Source organism: Montipora foliosa, chromosome 1 (assembly GCF_036669935.1).
Source record: "Montipora foliosa isolate CH-2021 chromosome 1, ASM3666993v2, whole genome shotgun sequence".
NCBI lineage: Eukaryota > Metazoa > Cnidaria > Anthozoa > Scleractinia > Acroporidae > Montipora > Montipora foliosa.
Window position 1 is genome coordinate 21,189,845 of NC_090869.1, and position 25,166 is coordinate 21,215,010.

At 40.3% G+C, this 25,166-nt stretch overlaps 1 protein-coding gene, 1 long non-coding RNA gene and 1 pseudogene across 2 annotated transcripts in view; all 3 read left to right on the forward strand.

Annotated features, from left to right (window-relative positions):
* Window positions 1–15,290, forward strand: part of LOC137992888 (lon protease homolog 2, peroxisomal-like) — a 41,473-nt gene extending 26,183 nt beyond the window's left edge. The window contains exons 26-30 of the mRNA XM_068838455.1: window positions 589–725; window positions 1,316–1,382; window positions 11,210–11,290; window positions 11,588–11,617; window positions 14,736–15,290. Of these exons, the coding sequence (XP_068694556.1) occupies window positions 589–725; window positions 1,316–1,382; window positions 11,210–11,290; window positions 11,588–11,617; window positions 14,736–14,855 (435 nt within the window). The 3' untranslated portion in view covers window positions 14,856–15,290. The remainder of the gene's footprint in view (window positions 1–588; window positions 726–1,315; window positions 1,383–11,209; window positions 11,291–11,587; window positions 11,618–14,735) is intronic.
* Window positions 3,251–6,793, forward strand: LOC137981812 (uncharacterized; annotated as a pseudogene).
* Window positions 15,291–18,427: 3,137 nt separating the features above from the next.
* The window catches only part of LOC137992967 (uncharacterized), a 28,976-nt gene continuing 22,237 nt past the window's right edge, over window positions 18,428–25,166 (forward strand). The window contains exons 1-2 of the long non-coding RNA XR_011121786.1: window positions 18,428–18,557; window positions 22,655–22,738. This is a non-coding gene — a long non-coding RNA (uncharacterized lncRNA). The remainder of the gene's footprint in view (window positions 18,558–22,654; window positions 22,739–25,166) is intronic.

Sequence of the window (25,166 nt, forward strand, 5' to 3'; positions counted from 1 at the left end):
GGGACCTTTTGTAAGTTCCAAGTCTGGCTCATTGGGGCAGTTTCTCGAAAGTCCCGAAACTTTTTGGGCGCCACAATTCCCTCTGTATCTTAAAAAGGAAGAGAACATGATTTAAGGCATCAGACTTCACAATCATTTCCTTGAAAACGTGTGAAAAGACCGGTTTTTCAAAACAAGCGGAACTCTGCACGGTTTTCGCAAATGGCTTTTCGGGACTTTCAAGAAACTGGCCCCTGCTGGTCACCTGTTGGTTTGAATTATATCCCGTAACTGAAGAAGAGAGCCAAAGAATGATATATACTATGAAATGTCCATATATTTCAACTGCGGAAATTGACGTTGGTAAAAGGTGGAGATCTTTGCGGTTAAGCAGCACCTTATCGAGGCTGGAAAGGCTAAGTAGCATTTAAACAATAGAGAATATTTGTATTTGGCCGCCATTTATAAAATGTTCCATAACGTGATCCTTGACCAAACATCTCTACAATCAAGTGAGAAACTTTTCTACAAAGTGGCTCACTGATAAATATTTCCTCGCCGAGAAGGAGTTGCTCATCACACGTTTCTGCGTTTTTGTCTCAACTGCAGTATTTTCTGACATCAGAGGACAGTGTGGACCTTTTGGAGCGCACCGATGTTCATATTCATTTCCCAGCAGGTGCAGTGGGAAAGGACGGTCCGTCTGCTGGAGTGACTATCGTTGCGGTGCTCGTCTCGCTGTTCAGGTACTCCTTACCAACAACTTTCCGTCATCTTCTAGTTGTGGAGTCGGCTATCTTTAGTTAAAAGGCCGGTTTCGTTCCCTGTTAGATTCCAATATCCGATCCATGCCGATGGGCCGGTAGACACGAAGGGTTTGATTCTCCAATACAACGCCTGTGCTTGGCGATGCATGCCGATGCCCGTTTTAACCCACTTTGCGTCCACATTCCTTGTCGTGAGTTGCTATAATTCAGTTGCAGTCAAAATTAGAGGCTTGAAAATGACATTTCTGACTAATTATGCAATACAAAAAACCTCAAAACCCATAATCCCTCGATTTGCTTTGACGTTTGGATAACGCTTGAAACATCAGCTTTCTAGTCTCCTTACGGTAGTCAATTTTCCCTGACTCAATTGATGCAACAAACCTTCCGTGCTCGTGTCATCAGTCAACTAAAAACCTTATTCAGGCTTTGAGGTCATTTGGCAAAAGGAACCGTTTTCCATTGATTTTGTTTGTGCCGTCAGGACTCGGTATTTGTTGATTCTTTTGATTGGTCAGATGGGTTTGTGTTCACTTTAAGTCTGAAAAAGTAAATGTCTTTGTCTGCAGCGGCCGATGCACGCGGTCTGACACAGCTATGACTGGTGAAATTACCCTAAGAGGTCTTGTTTTACCGGTAAGTTTGTTTTATCTTTTAATCTGCCGGGCTTTACTTTTCATGTACTACAAATTACAGAGGTAGTGCAGAGCGCAGAGGGAAGTCACGTCATGTGTTTACCGTTTTGGTAAAATTACGAGGAAAGGGTTTTTGAGCTAGGGTAGGAGGCAACTAAAATAAACCGTTTTCCGTTGTACATGTAACTTTTTTTGACGGTACCCCATGTTTTTTAATTCTCTTATTCAGTTGGCTCAAAGACTTAGGGAAAACGACTGCCCAATAATATGAAAGGTCAATTGCCGGTTGCCCCCTATTATTTAGTAAAACTCTTTTTGGAGTTTCTGGGTGGTTGTATACGTAATAATTTGAAAGTATATAGCACAGTGAGATATCGAAATTTGCAATTGATAAACAAGTGCATGAACCGGGGCCCCAAATTTAGCCGATTGACACCACTCGGGGGAACAAAGGCTGATGCCCATGGTGATGTTGGTCAACACCCACATCTCTAGTTTACATTTTTGGGTGATTGCATTTTTGGGTGCAGGGATAGCGCAGTGGTGAGAGCACTCGCCTCCCACCAATGTGGCCCGGGTTCGATTCCCGGACTCGGCATCATATGTGGGTTGAGTTTGTTGGTTTTCTACTCTGCACCGAGAGGTTTCCTCCGGGCACTCCGGTTTCCCCTCTCCTCAAAAACCAACATTTGACTTGATTTACTTTCATTGTTCATTTCAATTTACAGTGTCCCCAATTAGCGCTCCAGCGCTAGATCGACTAGACACTTCAATAAAGTTCCTTTCCTTTCCTTTCCTTTTTTCCAATTGTGTCGTTTTCTGGTGGAAATGGACAACTTAGCTCACCACTCCCCCCTCGAGCTATGTTCTAACGTGAGCATAATGTTATATCATTATGACATACCCAACATGATTTATTGACTTTATGATTTATTCACTTCATTATGCGAACATGTCAGAAATGAAGCATAGTCTTAAAGAGTACACAATTTTGATCAATGCCTTTTGACCGGCTGTAATCGTATGACTAATCACGTGATCAAAAAACGGTCAAACGGAGTATTGTTTCTTTCTATTTCTCTCTTAATCAATGTCGTACTATATTGTTTCCTTCTACATTTTTCTCACCAGTTACCTTCTTTTGTTCGGGAACCCATTGTGCCTGCGTAATTCTCTTTTTTGACAATCCTTGATAACTTGTACCCACACCCGGGTTTCATTCAAACTTCACAAACTGGCCTTACACTGGCGCACAAATTTCCTATTTAGCTGGATTTTATTAGTCACATGTACTCCTGCGGAGATGAATTGCTATTAAAAATCGAGAATAGATCGGCTTTTCATACTAATATGTCCTCTCACCGTTTATAAATACTTTCCTTTGCTTCCTTCCATGATAAGATACTTTCCCACATCCTGAGGAACAGTGTTTTGCTTTAAAATATCAATTCAATTACGTCCAGAGATTTTCAAATGCACAAATGCTAGTCAGTGCAGCTTTGTATTTGTTACTATTTCATCGCATAATCAAGGTTTTAATCACTGGAAACGACAGTTAAATTCAAAAAGTAGCAGACGAACATAATCATGGATATGACAATGTTCATAATGGGAATTCTCAGGATTCATCGACTTCGTCATCTTTGCTATCTTTGATGTCAATGACTGCCTCATCTTTTTCAAATTGGTTTTCACGGTCCTGCAATCTACACAAGTCTATACAAGTCAGGCCATTTGCCATGCAAACACAGTCTGAAATCTACAAAACCTATAAATCAAGTTAAGCTATGAACGCAATTTTAGCAATTGCGTAGGGAAGCCTGTAAAATTCAGGACTTCAACAACGGGGTTTGAACCCGTGACCTCGCGATGCCGGTGCGACGTTCTTATTGGGAGCTGGTCATTATTTGGTTCAAGTGTTCCCGTGATAAATGAATCAACGAACAAAATGATATACGCGGATATGAAATCAAGTGAAGCCATGATCCCCACATTTGTGAACTCAATTTTAGCAATTTTAGTTATGAAGCATTAGAAATTGCACTGAAGTCATGCGGGGACAAAGACAAAAGCCGCCTTCTAGAAGAGGAGACAGCGCCACGAAATGGAATAGAAAAGCAAGAACAGACAGAACGGGCCCAAAAAAACTTGGGAGGGGAACACCCGCATCCTTGGATCAGGTGCCATGACAAAGGATGCGATTGACATGATAACTTTTGACTTCCACCAAAACTTACCGACTTCCTATTTGCACCACAATGACATGTTCTATTTGCGTCAGATCTGGACGTATAATTTTGGTGTACTCGACTGTGTGAGCGACCAAGGATACATGTACTTATGGGACGAAACGATGGCCAAACGGGTTCTTCAGAAGTGGCCTCGTGCCTTTTACAAGTTCTTCGATGAGTTTGATTCCAGAGCAAGGTTAGTCTGATTTTTTAAAGAACAGGCAAATTCTAACATCACCGGAACGGGAATTTGAAATCATACTTGCCAATAAGACAATGGAGCTCAGAAAAGACTTGCAGTAGGGTAGTGCAGAGAATCGTTGAAGTTTTCTCTTCAAAAGTGACCTCATCTTAGTCGTTCCAATGTGGAAGTAACATTTTCATTCCGTTCAAACTCGTGCAGGAGAAGAAACCAGGGTTTCAGATTAACAACATGACCAACAGAGTAAACTTTTCCTTGGCAGGTCACTTGTCAACTGGTCCGATGGATGTGGAGACCAGAACAAAAATTTAACCATTATCGGATTTTAAAATGAAATAAGCAAGCAAGGGCAGATACCAAAGGATTGACCACACGTTTTTAAGCGAGATTGGCTACGAGATTTTCCATAATTTAGCCGCAGTTGTATTAATAATTTAGTAACTGTACACGAGAACTTACAACCGTATTTAACGAAATTCCACTGATAAGAACGCTTAATTAGGACAGAACCTCAAACAACAGTTTGTTTTAGTGGTGCGAAATTACAAACTTCCGTAAAATTAACAATGCGGCTCGAAGTTGAGTCGCTGACCCCGTTCATTTGTTACTTTATTCCATGACATTATTATCTGGCAGTAACAATACACCTGAAACCCGCTATTTTTAACTGTTATTGTGAAGTCCCAGTCGGGCTTAAACATAATTTCATTTCACTACTCCTTCGATTTGGAAATATGTAATTGCCTGTTTTATAGTTATCTGACTGGTATTTTAGATACTTGTTCTTAGCTAATAAAATTGATTTGTTTTTAATTTTTAACTTGATAACAACGATATTAGTGTGTTTTAGATATTGTAATGGATTTCAAACTGTTGATTAGTTGATTTCCTTTAAAGTGGTACTACGACCAAAAAAAAATTTTGTTTTTCCTTTGGATTTCAAAACTATGTTAACTAAACACTAACTCACCCAAGTTTTAAGTTCTGGTTTTAAAAAGACACCTGTTTATTTTAGCTGGAATTTTCTTATTTATTGGTCCGCCATTACTAACTTTAAAATCTTGAGAGAGCTGGGTCGAGGAGAAAATGACGTCAAACACGCACTAGTTTAAGCGTGTGTACGCCGCCTAATTAATATGCAGCACGGGAGTTTCGGTCTTTCAGACTTTTCAACCCGTGTTTTGCATATATAATAAATTGCGTTTACACGCTGAAATTTTAAGCTAGTGAGTAAATGACGTCATTTTCTCTAGATCCAACCCTCTGATGTCCAATCGGCCAGTTTTGAACGTGAGTAATGGCGGACCATGAAATCCAAAACTTACACTCAAAATAAACAGCCTTTGGATAAAACTCAAAGCTCAAAATTTTGCCAGTTAGTTGTTAAGCGAACACGCTTTCTAAATCTGAAGAAAAAAAGGAAATGATTTTTTGATCATAGTACCACTTTAATTTAGGTCACGCATATCTCGAAAATGATAGATTTCAAGTTACCAAGATTGGAAAACGGAAGACCTCAATGGTGAATTCCTACCTCAAGAATGGCAACAAGTTGTACAGGCAGCAAACATCTCGACGCCTTTCGTTACACCAGAAATGAGTGAGCAATAGCTATTGAATTGCAGAGAGTTCACCAGGCGGTGAAAGATATAAGCTGGTAACAAAAGATCAAAGTGGAAATAGAGTCCTACTAAGAGACCTGCATTGGTTGAATTTTGGCTGGGAAGAAAACGAAGATGGAGAGCTCAGAATGACACACCACCCAGATCTGGGTCAGAGGAAGGGAAACAAGGAGGAAGGATGGAAAAAATTAAAGATCTCACGGCCAGGAACAATGACAGCAAGAACGCCAAGCCACTTGTATGAGGGACAGCTTCGACTAAAAGTATCGATCGAAAGTGAAGGATGTAATGAAAAACGCACCCTGCTAGCAGAGCCTTTCTTTTGCTTGCTCGATTTTGGCGTTCTCGAGAAAGGCTCTGCATGAATCGAGTAAGATCTTTATTGAATATGCGCTGCATGTTGCCAGGATACAGTCTCGAACCCAAGCCTAATATGCCAGATCTCGACGCCATCTAGGTTTTTCATGGTACAGCGGGCTCAATTATAACCATCGGTTTTGTCAAAAAACGGACGCTCGCACTAGAAAAACCGGTTTGACGAGAGAAAACAAGATTGACTAGTCTAGAAGTTCGGGCTGCGGCGGCTTCAAAGAGTTGACGCGATTCGGGCAGAGCCTACTTTTCTCCTCCTCAGTAAAGAAAAAGACAAAAGGAGGCTCTGCTTGCAGGGTGTGAAAAACGCTTCCCAATTTGTACCGCCTCTTCAACCTGAATTTTATTTTCAATTAGGCGCTAATGCCGAAACAGAGGAAGACTTCACAGACAATGAGGAACCTGTGGAGTAGTTATAGTTGCTTCTACACGTCCCCGTTTATATGGAAAGATGTTGTCCCAGCTAAGAGGGTCACCCTCCCAGCCGAGTCAACTTTAACGAACGTTAAATGAGGGAAATTTTCACCCCTTTGCCCAAATCAAGAGTTGGCCTCCATTTTCAATGACGTCAGAATTCGCGCGTGCTCTCATTACCTTAAGTGTTTGCTTTCTTATGTAAACGGTTCTCCGCGTTTTGTAAGAAAAGTTTGCTCGCCCAGAGTAGCTTGGGTAGACAGGTGACCCTTGTACCTGGAACAACTTTTCTCCATATGTAAACGGGGCTAGATATATTTTACTTTTAATTTAATTTTTATTACTAAATCAACCAAGTCTCTCCCTCAATTGAAGAATTATTCTTAATTGTCAATTTCTTCCAAGTGAAGTATCATCATTCATTTTGGACACTGAAAGCTTGATAGGGATCATGGGAAATTAAGATATTTCTTTTAAAAGCCGAACCCCAATGTCTGGACTCGAAGGACTCGAACCTGGGAACGTGTGATTAATAACCCCTTCACTTAACCATTAGGCTATAGCTACCACATCACTAACTGCGAGGGCGTCATTTTTTATTAATGTCAATAATTTTTTTCTTCGAAAAGTGCCGCTGTAAACGTGTATTAACAACCGCTAAGAAGCAACTTACACAGTGAGAAATGTCGGTTACCAAAGTTCAAGAGAAAGCTAACCATTTTAAAATCAAGCCTCGGACTTAAACCATTATTCAGCAATGATTTTATATATATACTTAACCACTAGACTATAGCTACCACATCACTAACTGCGAGGGTGTCATTTTTTATTAATGTCAATAATTTTTTTGTTCGAAAAGTGCCGCTGTAAACGTGTATTAACACCCGCTAAGAAGCAAGCTTACACAGTGAAAAATGTCGGTTACCAAAGTTCAAGAGAAACCTAACCATTTTAAAATCAAGCCTCAGACTTAACCATTATTCAGCAATGATTTTATATATATTTCTAACTAGTTTTGGTTAATAATCGGCACATTTTCTAGTCAGTTGATCTTTAGTGAGTAAGTGGATAAAAACAGTTCATTCACAGTGGGTGCTCCGGGTTCGAATCCTGTCCAGGGTCTGCTTTAACTTTTTTCTTTTCTTTTTCATGCCACAAGTCCTGGGACAGAGTGATCAAAATGGAGGATAATACTTCATTTAAGGACGTTCGCGCTAATTGTTTGTGCGCAACGTTACTGCGCATGTAACGCGAATGTAATATGTCACGCATTACTTTGAGCAGTAGTGAAGTTGAGGTTTTAAAACCTTTGCAAAAACCGCGGACGGTATGTCTTGCACAGCGTTGGATCAGAGAAGATCGTGATCAGTCAAAATTGATCTAAAATATTTATGAAAGTCAAGTAGACTACTGCATGACTGATATTCGCGAGGTTTTATCAGTCGTGCACTAGTCTACTTGACTTTCATACAAATTTCTCAAGCATCAGTTAAAATAACATGGCGACAAAAACGCCAAGGAAAAAATTACAGGCCGGCAAAAGAATGGCAGATTTATTTCCGAATCATCATGAAACTTCAAAGAGAAGTGAGCGGGAGGATGGAAAAGCTCTGGAAAAGGTAGCTGATCGAGTAGACTAGTGGCTGAAAGTTTGGACATAGTTAGTAGTCCCCTCTACTAACTATGGTTTGGAAAACTCGTGGACGAACCGTTGCGTAAATTTAATGGGGTTATTTCTTTTTAATGTTTTTATTACCCTACGAACTTAAGTTCAAAGTGAATGCATGTTTTTAAAGTTCTTTCCCTTTACTTTCGTGAAAATTGAGGAGTATTTTCGTCCTCGTCCGCTTGAATAGTGTGGACCTGCGTGGAAACTATCAGCGATTGAATTTCACAAAAAGCACACTCCAGAGGATGAGCATGACGGCAATGGGGAGATATTATAAAAAACACCAACCAAATGAAGATGACCCCTGCTTAAAATGTCGTTGCTATGCTCGAAAAAGGTTTTTTTTTTCGGTAAAAACCTTTCATCTCTTCAACGATCGATCCTCTCTTGGGTTCCAGTCCTTGCCCGACATGTCACGCAAAAGCGTGACAAACGAACTTTTCCATGAGCTTTGCAAAATCACATCGATTTTACTCGTTCAGATCATCGGTGACCCCTATTTTTTAAATCATGATTCACTTACTTTACTTACTATCTACAAAATATGATGAAATAAAAAAATTCTCACCGTAAGAAGTTATCTTTTTTTAACATTTTCTTTCCTCGTGCCATCGAATTCCGGTAGTGGTTGCAACGGATAGAGCTTACGAAAACACTCGTCGAGGATGAACTCTACTGTTTACCACATCCCTAGCGGCATACAATTATCAAAAAATCTCACTCCTAAAAACCTATGCATGGAAACTTTCACTCCAACAGTTTATTTTTATGATTTTCGATGGATGAGCAGATGAGCCTACATCTCGCTATTATGACCGATTTCTTAAAATTAAGGCATTTTTCCACTGCCATTTTCTCCGAAACAAAGTCGGTGACCCCCATTTTTTTTTTCATTTTAGGAGTAAGTACTTTATGACCTAACTCTAGGCGAGAAATGAAGAAAATCTCACCGTAGGAAGATTTTGGCGCGAACGTCCTTAAGGAAGAGATCGTGTTGTACTATAAAATGTAGGGATCAGTTTTACGGGATAAGAAAACAACAGTGACGCAGAACAAGGGCGATAAACACCGATCTGTTCTTTAAACTTCAGCTTTCAAGCTCCTTTTCCAAAGCAAACTTTTTTTTTATGATGTCCTTCAGGCTAAGGCTTCTTGGCAAAACTGGACATTTTCCATTTTTATGGGGAAAAATGTCTAAGCCCACATCAAATTCTACCTCGATTTTCCTTCTCATGTGCTTTTTCGTAGATTCACTGGGCTTCTGCAATCCTCTTGAGTGAGCTAATAACTCAAGTTCTATTCTAAGATCAGACATGGTGACTACCTTCTGTTTTCCAATCACTTCCTCTCGTATGAAATGGACGATTTCAAAAAAAGCACCGTTCTTAATATCGTCCTCTGTATTTGAAGGAAGTCTGTGGTCAGGCGAATTCTTAATAGGCCTCATACAGAGGCATCACATCGTCTAATTGCCGGTTTTCACTGTCGCACCATCATCAAAACCATTCAACAAATAGAGCGGTTTTCAATTGAGTGTCGTAAAACCAAAACCTATTACTAATTACTTCAAAAAGGACGGAGACAATCCGGTAAACCAATCAAAACTCGAAGTAATTACTCGTAGCCGACACAAAGTGCGGGAAAATGTGCAAGCGCGAGCCACTATTGGTTTTGGTTTCACCTTTGATTGGTTGAAAAAGTGGCGCGAGAACTTTGAACCAATCACTGAGTGAAGTAATCATAAACCAAAGAAATTCGCTAATTGCTTTCGACACTCAATTGAAAACCGCTCTAAAGTCACGAATCAAAGAAATAAAAGAAGATGAATATTCAAACAGTCTCGCAAAGGCTCAGGTCTGTGCGATGTTTCGTGCGGGTGCGGGAGATATTCAAAGAAAAGTTTAAATCGAATTTATAAGGCTTTGTATAGAGACGCCATGTTTGTGTCCCTCTGAGGGGCACAAATATGGCGGCCAGAAGCTAACACATCAAAAATCAAAAAAGGAAGACTTGTGACATCATAGATACGATCTAACAGAGGTGAAAAATGCCACAGTTCTCGAATTCAATTCATGGCCACCACATTGGAACTTGCATATGTGATATAGAAGTAAAAGAAGTTAAAAATTGCCAAATATTTTAGTAAACAATGTAACTTTGATCTCTTCATTGCACAATCAAACCGTCTGAATGGTTAGTTATGCATTTTTGCAGTTTCTTCTGAAAACAAGTCCACCTGTGACTGACACGAGGCAACGTGGTCAGCAGCAGGCAATGAAGGCACAGAAAAAGCCTTTTACACATAAAGTACCTCTCGCTTTAAACAACTCCCCACACCCGAAACAGACAGTGTTGTCACATGAAAACACACTATTCTTTTATTGAGGAAAGAGCATTCCAGAAATGTATGCCATCCTTGGTTTCCCCCCCTGGCTCGTGCACTAAATCAAGAAAATTGCATTTCGGCACACAGTATGAGATTGACCTGCGCAAAAAAATTTGAAGCTTGCGCAACATAACGCTGGGCTGTATTCTTCCCATCATTGATTGCTACACAACGTTGCACGAGAAGTGCTAGTCAAGACACTTTCAGTTATCAGGATGATGGATATGGTCATACAAAGAAGGGGGGTGGGGGTGCTTCAAACTTGATAGAGAGCTTTTTTTGCCCAGCGTGCCAAAAATTCCATAGAACCCATATTTTTCATCACCCAAAGCCCACTTTTGTTTCGGCAAATACAAAGAGTGATGACTTCTGACCGGCGGATGTGGAAGTCGGGCACAGTGAAGCTACTTTTGTGAGCCTTTTGTTTACAAATTCACGCACGCGCTTATCGCACAAGGAACGAGAATTTTCAATACTGCACGAAGCGAAGCTGAAGCGCTTGTATTTGTAAACAATGGCGTCGCAGCCGATTTGCATTGTTTTAGCATTAAAAAGGAAACAAATGAAAGCGAGAACATTCAATGGAAGAATCTTTAATAAATCGGAATTCAGATACATAAAGTGAATTCCAATAATTTAACAAAGCAACAAGCATACATAAAAATCGGAAATCTCAGCAAGAATCGAGTGAGAAGCAACGAGATATAGAACAGAGGAAAATTGCCACAAAAGCCTCATTCTCATTGCTTAACTCACCATTGAAAACTGAGACACTCCAGTTTAAACTCAAAAACGAGGTTAATTTGAATGCAAAGAAAAGAATATTAAAATGTCAGCCATGTTTGCATAAGGTTTATATTAAATCGCTTTAATGCATCCGGGTCAACGCCTACTGGCGTCTTACATTAACTTTTTATTGTCTGCCTTTGAAGGTGGGTGGAATAAAGGAAAAAGTTTTGGCAGCACACAGAGCAGGTCTAAAGAGAGTCATATTACCAAGACGGAACGAAAAGGTCAGGAAAATGAAATGTAGAACTCGTGCAGCATCGCAAAATTCCCGCCTGCTTTGATTTAGAGCTGACACTCGAGTCAGCAGTGTGCACGTGTATGGGAAATTGTCGTTATGTAGTCGCGGCTCAAAGTGGAGACCTGAACAGCATGTTCTCAGAGCTGTTGGCGCTCTCTGATCTCAGCTACTCTTGCTTTACAGACTCATTCTGTTGCATGCTGTTCTCGCAGTCGGTTGCCAAGGCTGCGTGGGTCTTGTTTTTAGTGTTTATAATGTCCTGTGTTTTCTCTTCAAAATACAGGATTTGTCCGAGCTACCAGATAATGTCAAGGTAAGGATTGCATTTTCCTTTATTTCCTTACTTTTTTCGTTATGCTCATCACTTTTGCCAACAGTCCAGTTCTTCGCAATAATAAGCTCATTTAGCAACGGAAGGGGAACGTCAGTTGACGACGGCGCGCAGAAAAATGTCCATATGAGGTCAGATTAAAGTAGAATCCATACTATTTTGCGCACTCTCCCGTCGTCAACTGAGGTTCCCGTTCTGTTGCTAACTCAACCTATTCACTCTGATTTTCATCCGTCAAATATACAAATCCGGACAAAACATTCGTATAGGGACGAAATCTACAAGCACGTTCTGCAACCACTTCTTACCATTCTAAGAGAAACTGATATACTATCCTTATATGCAAGTTTACAGACCTGTTTGTCTTAAAAGGTTGCCATTTTCAAAATGGCCATACAAACTTTGAATAATGACGCTATCCACGAGGGAGCGGGTACAGCAAGTGTTTTCATGGGGTTTCAGGGCAAGGGAAGGTGAAAAAAGAGGCAACAGCATCCTCTTTTTGTCGTACTCGTTTTATACGGCCAAAAGATCAAACTGAATCCCGTTTCTTGGCCTCTCTTTGCTTTGAAACTCAATTGAAGTCTTGCTAACCAAGCTAATTGAGAACTAAAAGGTCAATTTATTTCTTCGTTCAAAGTTTAGGGATATAAATGTATCTGAGGTAGAAAGTGGGGAGCGATAATGCGCCGGACTTGCAATCCGCAGTTCCCGGGCTGCGTTTGAGTCCCTCTCTTACCACCAGCTAAAGTTGTTCTGAGTGATCCCGCTTGTAAAACAGCCTCTCACTGTTGGGATTCCTAGATTTGTTGTGTTTGTTTGGTCTGAAAAGCTCCTAAGGAATTTGGTCAGTTAAGTACATGTTTTTTTGTGGTAGTGCACTAAGTGCACTATACACACTATGTCACCGGGTTGTAAGAGTGTCCGTGGTGCCAATAGGCATAAATCACGAAAATAAACAGGTCTGTTGGAAGCGTGCTTGAGTTTCAACAAAATGAGCCCCAAAAGCAGCAAGAATTTGTGACGCTGATGAATAATAAAGCAGCTGCTATTTCCAAAACGATGGAATTACCTCGTGATAAATAACCTCACCTATGAGAGTAAATTTTTAACTTTGCAGAAACAGTGGTCAACCTCAAGAGTCAGGCGATTGTGATCTTTATGTTGAATTCGCACATTTCTTGTCAAACTTTATAACACTTGAAAGAAAAAAAAACTAACTAACAAAAACAAAAACCCGGTGTCTTGCCATCATTTTGACACGGATGTATCTTTTGTTGCGCTAGTAAACATGCAAAACAATACACACACAATATCGTGTACTATTAGGGTTACGTATTACTGCACTACCACACGTACGCAATGCGTGCCTATTTTTTTAGTTTTCTGGCATCTTTCAATTTTCCCATATATTTCGTTGAAAAGTGCGTGGAGAGTATATCAACTCTGTGCAAATCTATAATACTATTTATTATATGGACAGGAGTGTTTTACTAAAATAGACCACTCATAAAATGCATACGAAACTACATCCGGGGCCCGAGTGGCGTATTTTCCATGTCCTCACTTTGCATGGTTGTTTGTGTAAACAGTCAATGAAAAATGGCGAGCGATTAATTCGTGAAGTTCTCTGAAGATCACGTAAAATCCTTCTCTGAAAACAAGAAAGTGCTAACACGAAGAATAAGACTTCATACAGCTTAAAATTATTGAAGGAGCTTCTGCAAGTGAAGAAGAAACACGAAAATTGAAGAAATTCCTGCCGCTGAGCTGCAAGAATTTGCAAAGTTTGTGCTCGGTGTTAGAAAGAAAAATGATGAGTAAAACACTCCTGTCTATATATTAAAAAGAAAATTACACGTTAGCTCAAATATACGAATTTTATGTTCTCGTGTCAAGAACAATATTTGACTCGTTCGCTGCGCTCACTCGTGAGATATTGTTCTTGCCACTCGAATATGAAATTCATATCTTCTCGCCACTGTGTAATATCCTCTGTTTATACCATGCCATAGAAAATAAAGCCAATCAGAATGCAGGAAAGCATTGGGGTGCAGGGATGGCGCATTGGTGAGAGCACTTGCCTCCCACCAATATGGCCCGGGCTCGATTTCCACACTCGGCGTTATACGTGGGTTGAGTTTGTTGGTTCTCTACTCTGCACCGAGAGGTTTTCTCCGGGTACTCCGGTTTTCCCCTCTTCTCAAAAACAAACATTTGCCTTGATTTGCGTTAATTGTTCACTTCAGTTTACAGTGTCCCCAATTAGTGCTCCAGCGCTAGAACGACTAGACACTTGAATAAAGTTCCTTTCCTTTTTTTTTCCAATTCCACCGAACGTTCCCATCGATCAGTGCAATTCGACGCTATCACACCCAGCCTTCCCATCGTGCCTTGCTGGCCGCTGTATTTTCTATGGCATGGTGTAAAATAGTTATGCAACGCTTTCGAGTGGTATACAGTGGAATATCCCACGAGTCACTTGAATTTTCTTGGTATACACACGAGCCTTTACCACTCGAAAGTGTTGCATAACTAGCATGCTCAGCACGAGAGCATCCCCCCCGGAAATTTTTTTAAATGAATATGCGCTGAGATGCAATCTGGTGCATTTTCAGACACAATTTTGAGAAATATTACATTGGTATTATATTTCATTTATTAGCCATGATCACATTCTGATGACGTGTGTACGTCAGCGTCTCCTTAATCCCTGTTTTTCTGGTTACAAATTTGTCGATGATGTCGCTATTCAACTCATAAGCAGAATGTACAGCGCGATAACCGAACCTGCTGTACGGCAAGCAGTTTCTAATGCTCCATGTTTCTTGTCATATAGTGTCCTTAACCAGGGAATGCTTGCTTCATGTTTACTGACCTTGTGGCGTCTGAATGATTTTTCCGATAAAGTTACTTACATACTATAATGATAACAATAATTTTTTGGGGGGAGCTGAGTAATTTAGGGTGGAAGCTTCTACCCCTCAAATACCCTAGATAGAACCCTGGGTTGTAAGGTGAGGCCTTTCGTTTATAATCCTAATACGAGAAGAGAAGCAACTTTCTATTTGTCAAGATGCATTTTTTTTTGTTTTATCAGGGGGATATGGATTTTATTCTGGCAAACAGAGTGGAGGATGTGCTACGCGCCGCTTTTGATGATGAATTCCCTGGCATGGCACAAGCTATTAGCAGTAAACCTTTGAGCAGTAAGCTCTAATGGCCGCAATGGATAATAAATGTATTTTGAACGGATTCTAGGTGACCTTTTAAAGCTAACCTGAGACAAGATAAAATCTCGTAAATCAGCGGAAATAATTTACCTAACTGAAGGTGAAATATGAGAAGCAAATCAACTCATTCGTGGGAAAAAGCACTTTGTTGGTTTGTCCGCCATGCTGTCCTTTTCAGACTTTGCGATCCGCAAGGAATAATCGTGACGCGTAACATCCTTCCAACAAATAACTTTAGAAAGAAATTAAAGCCATATTTTCTGATCCTTTTAAGCATATCAGCCCTTTAAAACCTGTAATGTCGCGTCCTGTAAACTTTGTGTTATGCTTATTGTAGTAAATGTATCCGGGTATAATTTAGTATAGTGGTTTGTTTAGTGCCATGGTTCTTAAATATAGTCTGTGCATTTTTGTTTGTTGGGTTTTTTTGGTTGAGACTGATCTTTTTGACTAACACAAATCGTATTTAGTAACGCCGAAAACTGTATCTCTTCTGAACACGAGTCATTTAAGCCTCTTGCTTTGGCGGAAGTACCACTCCGTCTGATTTGAGCGGAGTTTAAGAGAATTATAAGGCAGCGTTTATACACGGTTTCATTTGTAACCGCATCGTTTTCGATGCGGTACGCCTTCTGTCTACGCGACATCGATCGAGACCTTTGCCGAAGCCGTGTCAAGTTGAAAACGTTGCTAGCTGAGAGTGGAGCGTTTCAGTCTCATCTATTGTGTAAATGGCAAAAACCGCATCGATTTGAATGGGGTTACTATTTAGTGTAATCACTTCCAAGCTTTATCGATTTCAATGCGGTTCGAAGTCGTCAAACCGCATCAGTCTCATCTATCGTGTAAACGGTGAAACCGCATCGATTTGAATGGGGTTACTATTTATTTTGTGAAAACACTTCCAAACCTTATCGATTTCAACGCGGTTTCGAAGTCGTGAAACCCTGTCGATGTAAAACCGCGTTTGTGTAAACGCTGCCCAATTAAAATGAATAATCGTAACCACACGACAGCTAGGAAAGACGAGATAAAATTTACTATCCAATTTCATGACCACGTGTTGTTGAATGTTCTCACCAAAAGTTTAAATTTACTTATTTTGCCAAAAGTTGAAGTTGAGCTAATTGGGCGTGATAAGCAAACGAGGATAATTTACCGAGATCGACTAATTGATTATTGAATAAGTAACATGGGTCTTGAGTTAAGTCTGACTCTCACAATCCAAGATTGGGGCACTGTTTTGTACAGTGGATGGCGGATAGTACCAGGAAGTTGCCTAGTCAGAGTTATTTATTTCTTGACACCTTACAAACGGGATTGCTTGCGGCGCAGCGCGGTTTAACCATTCCATCCACGATCCGCCCACTCACGCCATTTTTGTAGCTTCTTTCTTTTATGCCAATAGAATATCGCAGTGGTGCAAATGTTGTGCCTTGCATCCTTGATTGACCTTCATTGTGAATCCAGCCTCAATCTGAAGTCCTACTAAAGTTTAAGAGTGTGAGCAGAAGATAAGCTATTGTAGTACATCCTGCTTATTTCCGTTAGTAAAATTTCTGTCACGAAAGACTCGTAGTATGATGGGCCGTTTTTGTACCACGGACACAATTCCCCTCAGATGGCCTTGACTAAATATTTTGTTGTAGGTCTGTTAAGTACGTCTGATGTAAAGCCGGGGCGGACAAGAGTGTTTTGTGCATCAAGGTGAATTATCGATCTCGAAAGACTCACTCGATTCCAAACTTTGACAAGATTTTGTAGTGCTTTCGTGCCCAAGGTCGTCCCAGAAAAGCAAATACAAAAAGCATATTACACAATCTTTCTGTGCAAATTTGTAACTTTTTTGTCCAAACTACATCTTCTAGGTGCTCGTGAATAGCGTAAAGAGCCCATACTCGGAGATAGGACGCAGCTCTTTACAACCTCTAATTTCATTGGATCCCTTTAGGACGCAGCTCTATTGTTTTTAGAGTTAGGGTCCATTGTTTCTTTGGTATCGTTCTTTGTGTCCATAAAATGCGAAAATCTTCCCACAATGAAATTTGTTTCATTTCTCGCCTGAAGTTAGGTCATAAATTGCTTATTCCAAAAAAATGAAAAAAATAGGGGGGTCACCGACTTTGTTCCGGAGAAAAAGACAACGGAAAAATGCCTTAATTTTGATAGATGGGTCATCATAAAGAGATGTAGCCTGATCTGCTCATACGTCGAAAATCATAAAAATAATATGTTAGAGTGAAAGTTTTTTTGCACAGAAATATAGGAGTGGGTTTTTGCTGCGAGCGAGCAGCAACACTAATCTGGACGGTCACCTGTGTTCCTTTTGGCCGAGTAGGACTGCGCACGTATATTTAGCGCTTTGCGATTTTTCCTGGCTAGCGATATTTCCTTTTCTGAATACGTAGTACATCGGTCAGCGGCTGTGGACCTATCGCTATGCGTAAAGTGATCGTCCACATGCATTTGTCACATGCTTTAGGATTTTAATAGGATTTCGAGAAGAATAGAAAGGTAAGTGTATACGAATATACAATTTCAAACGCTACCTCATCGTTAATGGAAGTATTCATCAAGGTGACCGTCGTTTTAGCCACGCATCTAGCGGAAGGCAATGTGCTTTTGAGTCTTTCAGCTCCGTTATGTGGTAAATCGTGTGCTGTTTCGCAATGGACGGCCCACGCAGTTCATCATCTATTGACAGAAGGAGATGCAGATGCTATGTACCTTAAGGCTTTTCAAGAGGAAACTATCCAGACACAGACACATTCTCGCTGACATGCTTACCCGATCGAGTACGCTGCTATATACCAGACCGACTTGTTACGTAATTTATAATAAAATAACACCGTTGTTATGTCTTTTGTCTGTCTTTATACTACCTTGTTCTGACTTTCTAATAATAATAATAATAATAATAATAATAATAATAATAGCAGTGCTCGAAATTTTGCCAAAATTATGCTCACAAAATGACGTAGATTCTGTACATATGGGCGCGCAATAACGACACCAAATGTTGGAGTCGTATGGCAGTTGTCAGTGAGTTGTGCTAGCTTACACAATCCCCACGTGAAGCCGGAGGGGAAAACAGAGTATCAGACTCCTCCAAAAGGTTAACCGCGCACGCAGAATTCGCCAAAACAGGCCTAGTAAATAAGCATGTCAGAACAAAGTCAATGTTTTGTAAATGACATTTTGATTTAGACTGATATAAATTTGAAAAAAGGTGGGCCGACGTTTTTCAAATTTACCCAAATTCAATCCATTTCAATCCTCTCCAGTTTTGTCCATCCATGTCCCTTCTTGGCTTCCCTGTGTTTTGTTAGAGTTCCTTTATAGTTTTGAACAGTTATTTTGATATTTTAGATAATTCTATGACCATTCGATCAGTGCTGAAAATGCCTAAAATAGCGTGACCTAGCCCCTTTAATCACAAACTCGCTGTTATGTGCGCCCGCGTTCCTGCGCGTGGCACGTAGCTTTTTGGTCAGCGGGCGCTCACCCGCTGACCAAAAAGCCCCAGGACTCTGGTATTGTTTAGTCAGCTCTCCGAAGCCGACAGTTTCACAATCCCGTGCAATTTTTGAAAAAATAGCAAATCGCTGTTTGGTTAGATGTCATACTCATACTATATGCCACCATCCTTCAGGGAACAGGGAAGGTTTTTTTCCCGGTTATGGCTACAGGTTTGTGGAAACATTTGTCTTTTATTAGTTTATTTTGCAGACAACAATCGGGTAAATATACACGAACACTTAATATGTTACAGGGAGCGAATTCTCTTGTTAAAGTAAATGTATTTCGTAAATCTTGACTAGAAGAGCGTGCTATATGGCTTGTTTTGGCTGAAATGCAAATATTGGAACGAATTATAACTGGGAAGCGTATTCATCCGGGCTGTGCAGAAAATGCCCTGTTGAGTTTGTGTTCCATTTGCTTCGGTTTTTTCACTGAATAGTGTGAGTAATCGCGGTAGAGGTTCTTTTGGTTTCGAGGGTATAGTATGTGGGCGAAAGGCCGGTGACTGAAAGTGAAAGACGGACACAATTGCTGATATTAAAATAGTTTAGCGATCGAAACCAACCACGTGGTCGTTCATATGCATTCTTGCCTGTAGTCTTGGAGAGTATGATTATAACTCAGCAGTCAGTAATCCGACAAAACATTGTTTCAAGTCATTGACTCATTTTAGGTATGACTATACTCGGGCACTTAATTAAGTCTGTTGTTTATGTATCTCTTTCTACGATACTGCTCCAAAGACACAACTTTTTTAAGTCGCCAAAGGTTGAGGCAGAAAGACCGAGGTTGTGAAAGTTGTGCGAAGTTCGGGCCTGGTCGCATTACAGAACAATTTTTAATTTGGCTGGCTTTAAAACGGCTGGAAAAATCAAATTGCAAGACCTGAAATAAAAGATTGCATTTCGATTAAGTTAAAATGCAAACGTCACACAGGCAGTTACCTTTGACGGTGGGCTCCTTTGTTTCTTCGAAATTTGGAAAAAAATGGTCAGCTCCCTGTTTTTTTTTTTCAGATTTTGAAAAATGTGGGATCGTATTAGAAAAAAGGCGTGTTGACAGAAGTTTAGTCCCTAGAGTAAACAAGTTTTTGAAAAATCGTCTCTTAATGCTACCCGGGCATGATAGCGAGGGAGCGGTAGTAAGGTCACGTAAAGAATAGTTTAAAAATGTTGAATCAGTAAAACTAGATGGTCGCCAATGCAATCGATTTTCATGTGTCGCTAAATTCGGCGTCTATTTGAGGATTTTTTTGAAAATGTTCCCATTACGAAAATTGCGTGTTTTGTACCTACTCAACTTGAAATGGTCTCGGCCTACCATCCAAGGTAGAATTGTTGTTACTCCTACCGCTGAATTGTTTGAAAAGGTTTAATGTCTTCGAACCGATGCGGAAATGCCATCGTCTCTCATCAAAAAGATATGTAGATTTCACACAAATCTTTGACAGTTTCCGAAAGGGCAAGTACTCATTATCAGTGGCTGCCTTAGTTGATTAACCTTAAGGGTGCTAATGAGCTCCTCTTTCCGTTCAATCTCTCTTATAAAGTGTGTTTCCTAAGTCCTTTTTCCTTAAGTCAATAATGCCTGCTCATAAAGGCAAATCATTATTAAGTTTCCCTCGCGGCTTCTTATGTAATCCCGGTTGCCGATTGGCTGCGTACAGCTGGAGGGTGGCTGAAGTCGGTCAACCGTTAAAAAAAGCGCTGGAATATTGCTTTTTTCCATTATTACTTTATTATTATTTTCTTGCTTGAAAACGTGGTTGTAAACACCACGTTTCGTTGGAAGCATTCCGTTCATAACTACCCCGGAATCCTGCGAGCAGGACACTGTAATGGAATTAAAAGTAAATTACTTCTGAAAACACGGTCGGCATTCGCCTGTATTTCCGGAATGGTTCAATCAAAGAGATACCCCAAGAGAGAAAGGGTGTGTGATAAAAATATTTTGCAGTTGAATTGTTTGCGATGAGATTAAAACGATGCAGGCGATGATTACGAATTTTTGCGAATTCTTATAATTAGTGTTCAGTGAAAGAGTATAGGTTCTCATTATGCTCCAAATACTCCGATTGCTTACAAAACGGCTCGCAAATCAGTGTTACATCCTCGAGTTAGTCGCGCTAAAGCCACCTAAGCATGTTGTTCGTTCCGTGCTGTAGGTTCTTTAAGAACGATTGTGACTTCAGGAAACTTGATGTCACGAAAGACGATGTTTTTGAAAAATCAAAATGTTTTTATCTGCATGCAAACCACATATCAGGGGCACCCAACGATAATCTTCGGTCAAATATGTATTCGGGAGAGTCAAACTGTTCTAAGAAATTCGGTTCCACGTTGCCAAACAGCAACAGATTTTTTTACTAAAACATCACCCAAAAGATTCACAGCCAGGGGAAAGTAGTCCCTTACGTTTTCGGAAGGGATATTTTTGCAATTTTTTGGCACTAAAAAAGGTCACTTAGCAGTTTCGGATGAGCAAATGGTTCGGTTGGAAGTTCTTAGAAGGTAACGTTCAGCTGGCAATTTCTGAAATGAACATATCATTCCCTAAAATATTCGGACACTTCAATTTTCAGCTCTTTAGTCAGTCTTTATAATACATTACAAGGAGCCTAGAAATGTGTTTCAAAGGCTTTTGGCTTAATTTCCTCGTTGCGTGCCCTTGACTGATATTCAAAAATCATCACACGATAACGTCCTGTGCTCTTTTCTTTCTGCGTAAAATGTCATTTGTCTTTTGGCGCATTCAGTTGGCGATGATCTTTTGTTATTTAGATTTGCCCGTTGAAGTTTACCAGTTTAAAATAACAACCAAAGGGGCGACAGAGAATTAGTACGAAACTTCGCAACAACGACGTTGATGTGAAAGGGAACAGAAGAAAACAACAGATTTAAAGACTCTCTGTCGAACGGCATGCTTTGCGCGCGTTTGTTTGTGTTTTCATTCTGCTTGATGTAGCCGCTGCGGAGAAAATAAGCGGCAATTTGTGTCAGCCTCTTTGAGGAAAAATCCGCGGAAGAAGGTCTTGTCGACGCCATTCAGAATTACGGAAACATGAAATTGTAGTAGAAGAGGACATTGGTGTCGTTTCTACAAAAATTTGTCGATCGTGTTGCTATGCGCGATGGTATTCGGAACGATGGAATGCACGCTGAAAGACTAAAAATACACTTACCAAAAGCGTCAGAAGTTTCATCTTCACTCGCTCTTACAGCAAGCCAATTGATCGTTTCTCCAGTTTCTTTTATGGTGTACAAGGCTAAAATTTCTGTTTCTCGAACACTTTCAACCCGCCATTTCTACTGTTTACTGTTTTCTCTTGTCTGTTTCCGTTTAAACTCAAGCATGCGCAATAAGACCGGAAGCCACGTTTTCTGGGAAAATGGAGTCCATTATCCCAGAGTCTTTCCGGGCGCTCACACACTGACCAAAAAGCCCGAGGACTCTGGGTACGAGATTGTCCTTGTGTGGGCCCAATAGGCCAGTTTCGTATTCTAACGATTGGACTAGATCTAGCATGAAATGGAAGCTAATGCGCGCAAATTAATTTGCATTTGAAAAGATTTGCCCGCGTGAGCCTCCATTCCATGCTAGATCCAGTCCAGCCGTGAGAATTCGAAAATGGTCTATTCCATTACTGGGGCTCATGCCTAAAAATAGAAAGATACGCGCAAGGGTTGACTCAAAGATATAGTGCGTAGGGAAGCTTCTACCCGTGGGATCATGTTTCGTTTTATTTGACGCTGGAATCGGGCAAAGTATTGTGCGCCTATCGAAAGAGAGGGGCATAAAGAACTTCGTAAGTTCAAGAAACATTTTGAAAACTTAACTTTCATTTACAAAATCGCGCGAAGTAAAAGTCTGGGAGCAAGTCGCTAGAATTAACGAAGTGGGTGGAGTTGGAGTTGAAGCATTTTCCATTCGCACACAAGACGCTTGGCAACATGAATTGCCTTTTCCGGTAGACGGTGGCGGAATGCTTCAAGGTAATTCTCTATCCATGATACGTAAATTTCCCCAAAAAGAGATCCAGACCCCCCATCGCTTCCAGACCCTGTTAGTGTTGTTCCACTTGTGTTCCATTACATCCGTTATTACATTTATTGGCAAGAACAAAAGTACCGATGCCTGCTATTGTTGGTTTCACTCACGTGATCAACAGCCAGGTTTTTTTGTTAACGAAAACGAAAGAAAACGTTTGCATAAACGTGTGCAAAAGAGCGACTTAGCTTTTGACAGACTATTTTTTTTTTGTTAGCAAATAGCTGTTTGGTTAGATGTCACACTGATACACGACCAGCTTGCGGGGAACAGGGAAGGTTTTCCCCAGTTACAGCCACAGGTTTGTGTAAACAGTTGTCTTTTATTAGTGAATATAGGGAAAATGAACGCTTAATTCGAGATCCAGACCCCCCATCTCCCCTTCCAGACCCTGTTAGTGTTATTACACATGTGTTCCATCACATCCGTAATTACATTTATTGGCAAGAACAAAAGTACCAATGCCTGCTATTGTTGGTTTGCACTCACGTGATCAACAGCCATGCTTTTTTAACGAAAACAAAAGAAAGCGTTTGCATAATAATATGGTTCAATTCCCGGAAGATTGCGTCGGGACACAAACGTGGCCACCGTTTCTTTGTTTCGGGACACCAACATGGCGGCCGTGACGTCATGTGAAATCCAAGAATACAGTAACCCCGCAACTTAGATTTCCAGCAATAAATGTCACACGTTCTAAAGTCGGGGGCAGAGTTAGTGAGAACTATTGCTAGTATTAGAGAGATTAAGATTTAGTTGGACTGAAATTAGCGTGGAAGAAACTTGTCTGATACTATCTCATTGCTTGCCTGTAAGCTCAGTTCCAAATATCAATATCAGGCAACCTCTAACAGCCTTCTCAAAATATTTTTCGGGAGCAGGTCATAAGGAAGGCGGAGACGGTTTGGTGGTATAGGCACCCCGGGCCAAGCGAGTGCCCAAAGGACGCAAGCTTCTAGGGGGGTCTGGGGGCATGCTTCCCTAGGGAATTTTTTAAATTTAGACACTCACAGATGCAATTTAGTGCAATCTGGGGGATTTAAAGTGATGAAATTTCACATATGGAATTGACACTTGCTTGGAGTCTGACAATAAATACTGGAATGTTAGTTAAATAAACATTTCATGTGCGCGACGCCAAAAAATATTGTGGACGCGAATTTGTACGTGAAACAAACTTTTTTCAAGCTTTTATAATATCTCCAGTGACTTCACGTTTGAGCTAAAAATGTGTTGTCCGACATTTTCTGACTGGAAGGAGACGATAAAGCTTTCTGAGGAGGCGGCTCATTGAGCCGTCGACCGGCCGGTTTTGAGAAGGCTGACTCTAAGAGAAGAGGAGCGCAGGAGCAATACAAGTTACAAAAAGGGAGTTTTCACTTTTTAGTGACAAGTAGCTGTCTGCCGTTTGCCGTTTGCGTTTCAAGGTTAACTCTATAATTTTGGATGACGTTATTATGACGAATTTAACTTGGAAAAGTGAAAGGAGTATTCATCAGTAAGCACCCTCTTTTAAACGATTAGCTTCCCAGATGTTGAATTTTAAGATTTTGGAAGTTGAACTCCAACTTAATGTCAAAACTCCACAAAAATAATTTAATTATGTAGTTTATTACATCCATTTAGAAATCGCTGTTGTCATCCTTGCGGTCTGATTGGCTCTGGCAGCAGTGCGATTTATTCGTGAATCTCACTATTTTTTGCTCTAAACCTCATCTTTAAAACAAAACAACCAATCAGATTTCAAGGCTTGTTTAAAGTAACCAATCAAGTTGCAGGAAAATGAAAGACAAAGAAAGCTGCTGTGTTGCAATTTTGCAACTTTTAAAAATTCTTTGACTTGGGTCATTAAAGTTTCAAAAAGAATAAAACGCAAACAACGGTTACAAACATTTGCTTGAACTGCATACCTTTTAATAAACTTAGCGTTTCGTATGCTACAACATACATCATCATCATCAGAAGTGATTATTGTTCAGTTACAAATAAATTTTAAATTCAAAAATACAACTGAACGGACTGGGAACTAACGAAATTGATTGACATGAAACGACAAGAAATATGCTAATAATACAGATAAAGTTTCTCACTGGGAACGTTTTCGTTTGACGCTGGCTTTAAATCCCCCGGGGGAAGGGACTCCCATATAAAAAGGGGTGGGATGCTAGTTGTTTCGCTTAGGGGTGTAAATTTCGGATTTTGGTCTTGCTTAAAGTGTTCTGGTTAAAACGCAATCATATGTAGCCGTAAAGGTTGCGCACGTAGGTGAAAGTATTAGATGATAATGTCTTTGGCATCATTAAAAGTCATTGCATTTTTTATTTCTCTGTGTTTTCATATGGTCTCTTTTAAGGGTCAAAAAATGCCTGGGTCACGCCCAGATTAGTCTCCTTTAGGAGTTTCATTTAAAATTTCCGACGAGCATCCCTCCCCTTTTTATATGGGAGTCCCCCCTCCAGGTTTAAATCACGAATAAACAGAGACTCTTTAACTTTACAATGCATGTCTGATCGACCAGTTGCTAAAATTTCAAAATGATCCCACTTTATCCTATGGTTGGTTGTTAAAACATGATTTCAAAGCAATTGCGATTCTTGAATGAAATACCATTCCTTGATATCCTTATGAAACGCAATCGTGACAACTCCTTCTCAATATCAGTCTATCGAAAGACGTCATTCACCTGTGTTTATACCAAAGGGGACTCTTTTACTACGAGTAAATACAAA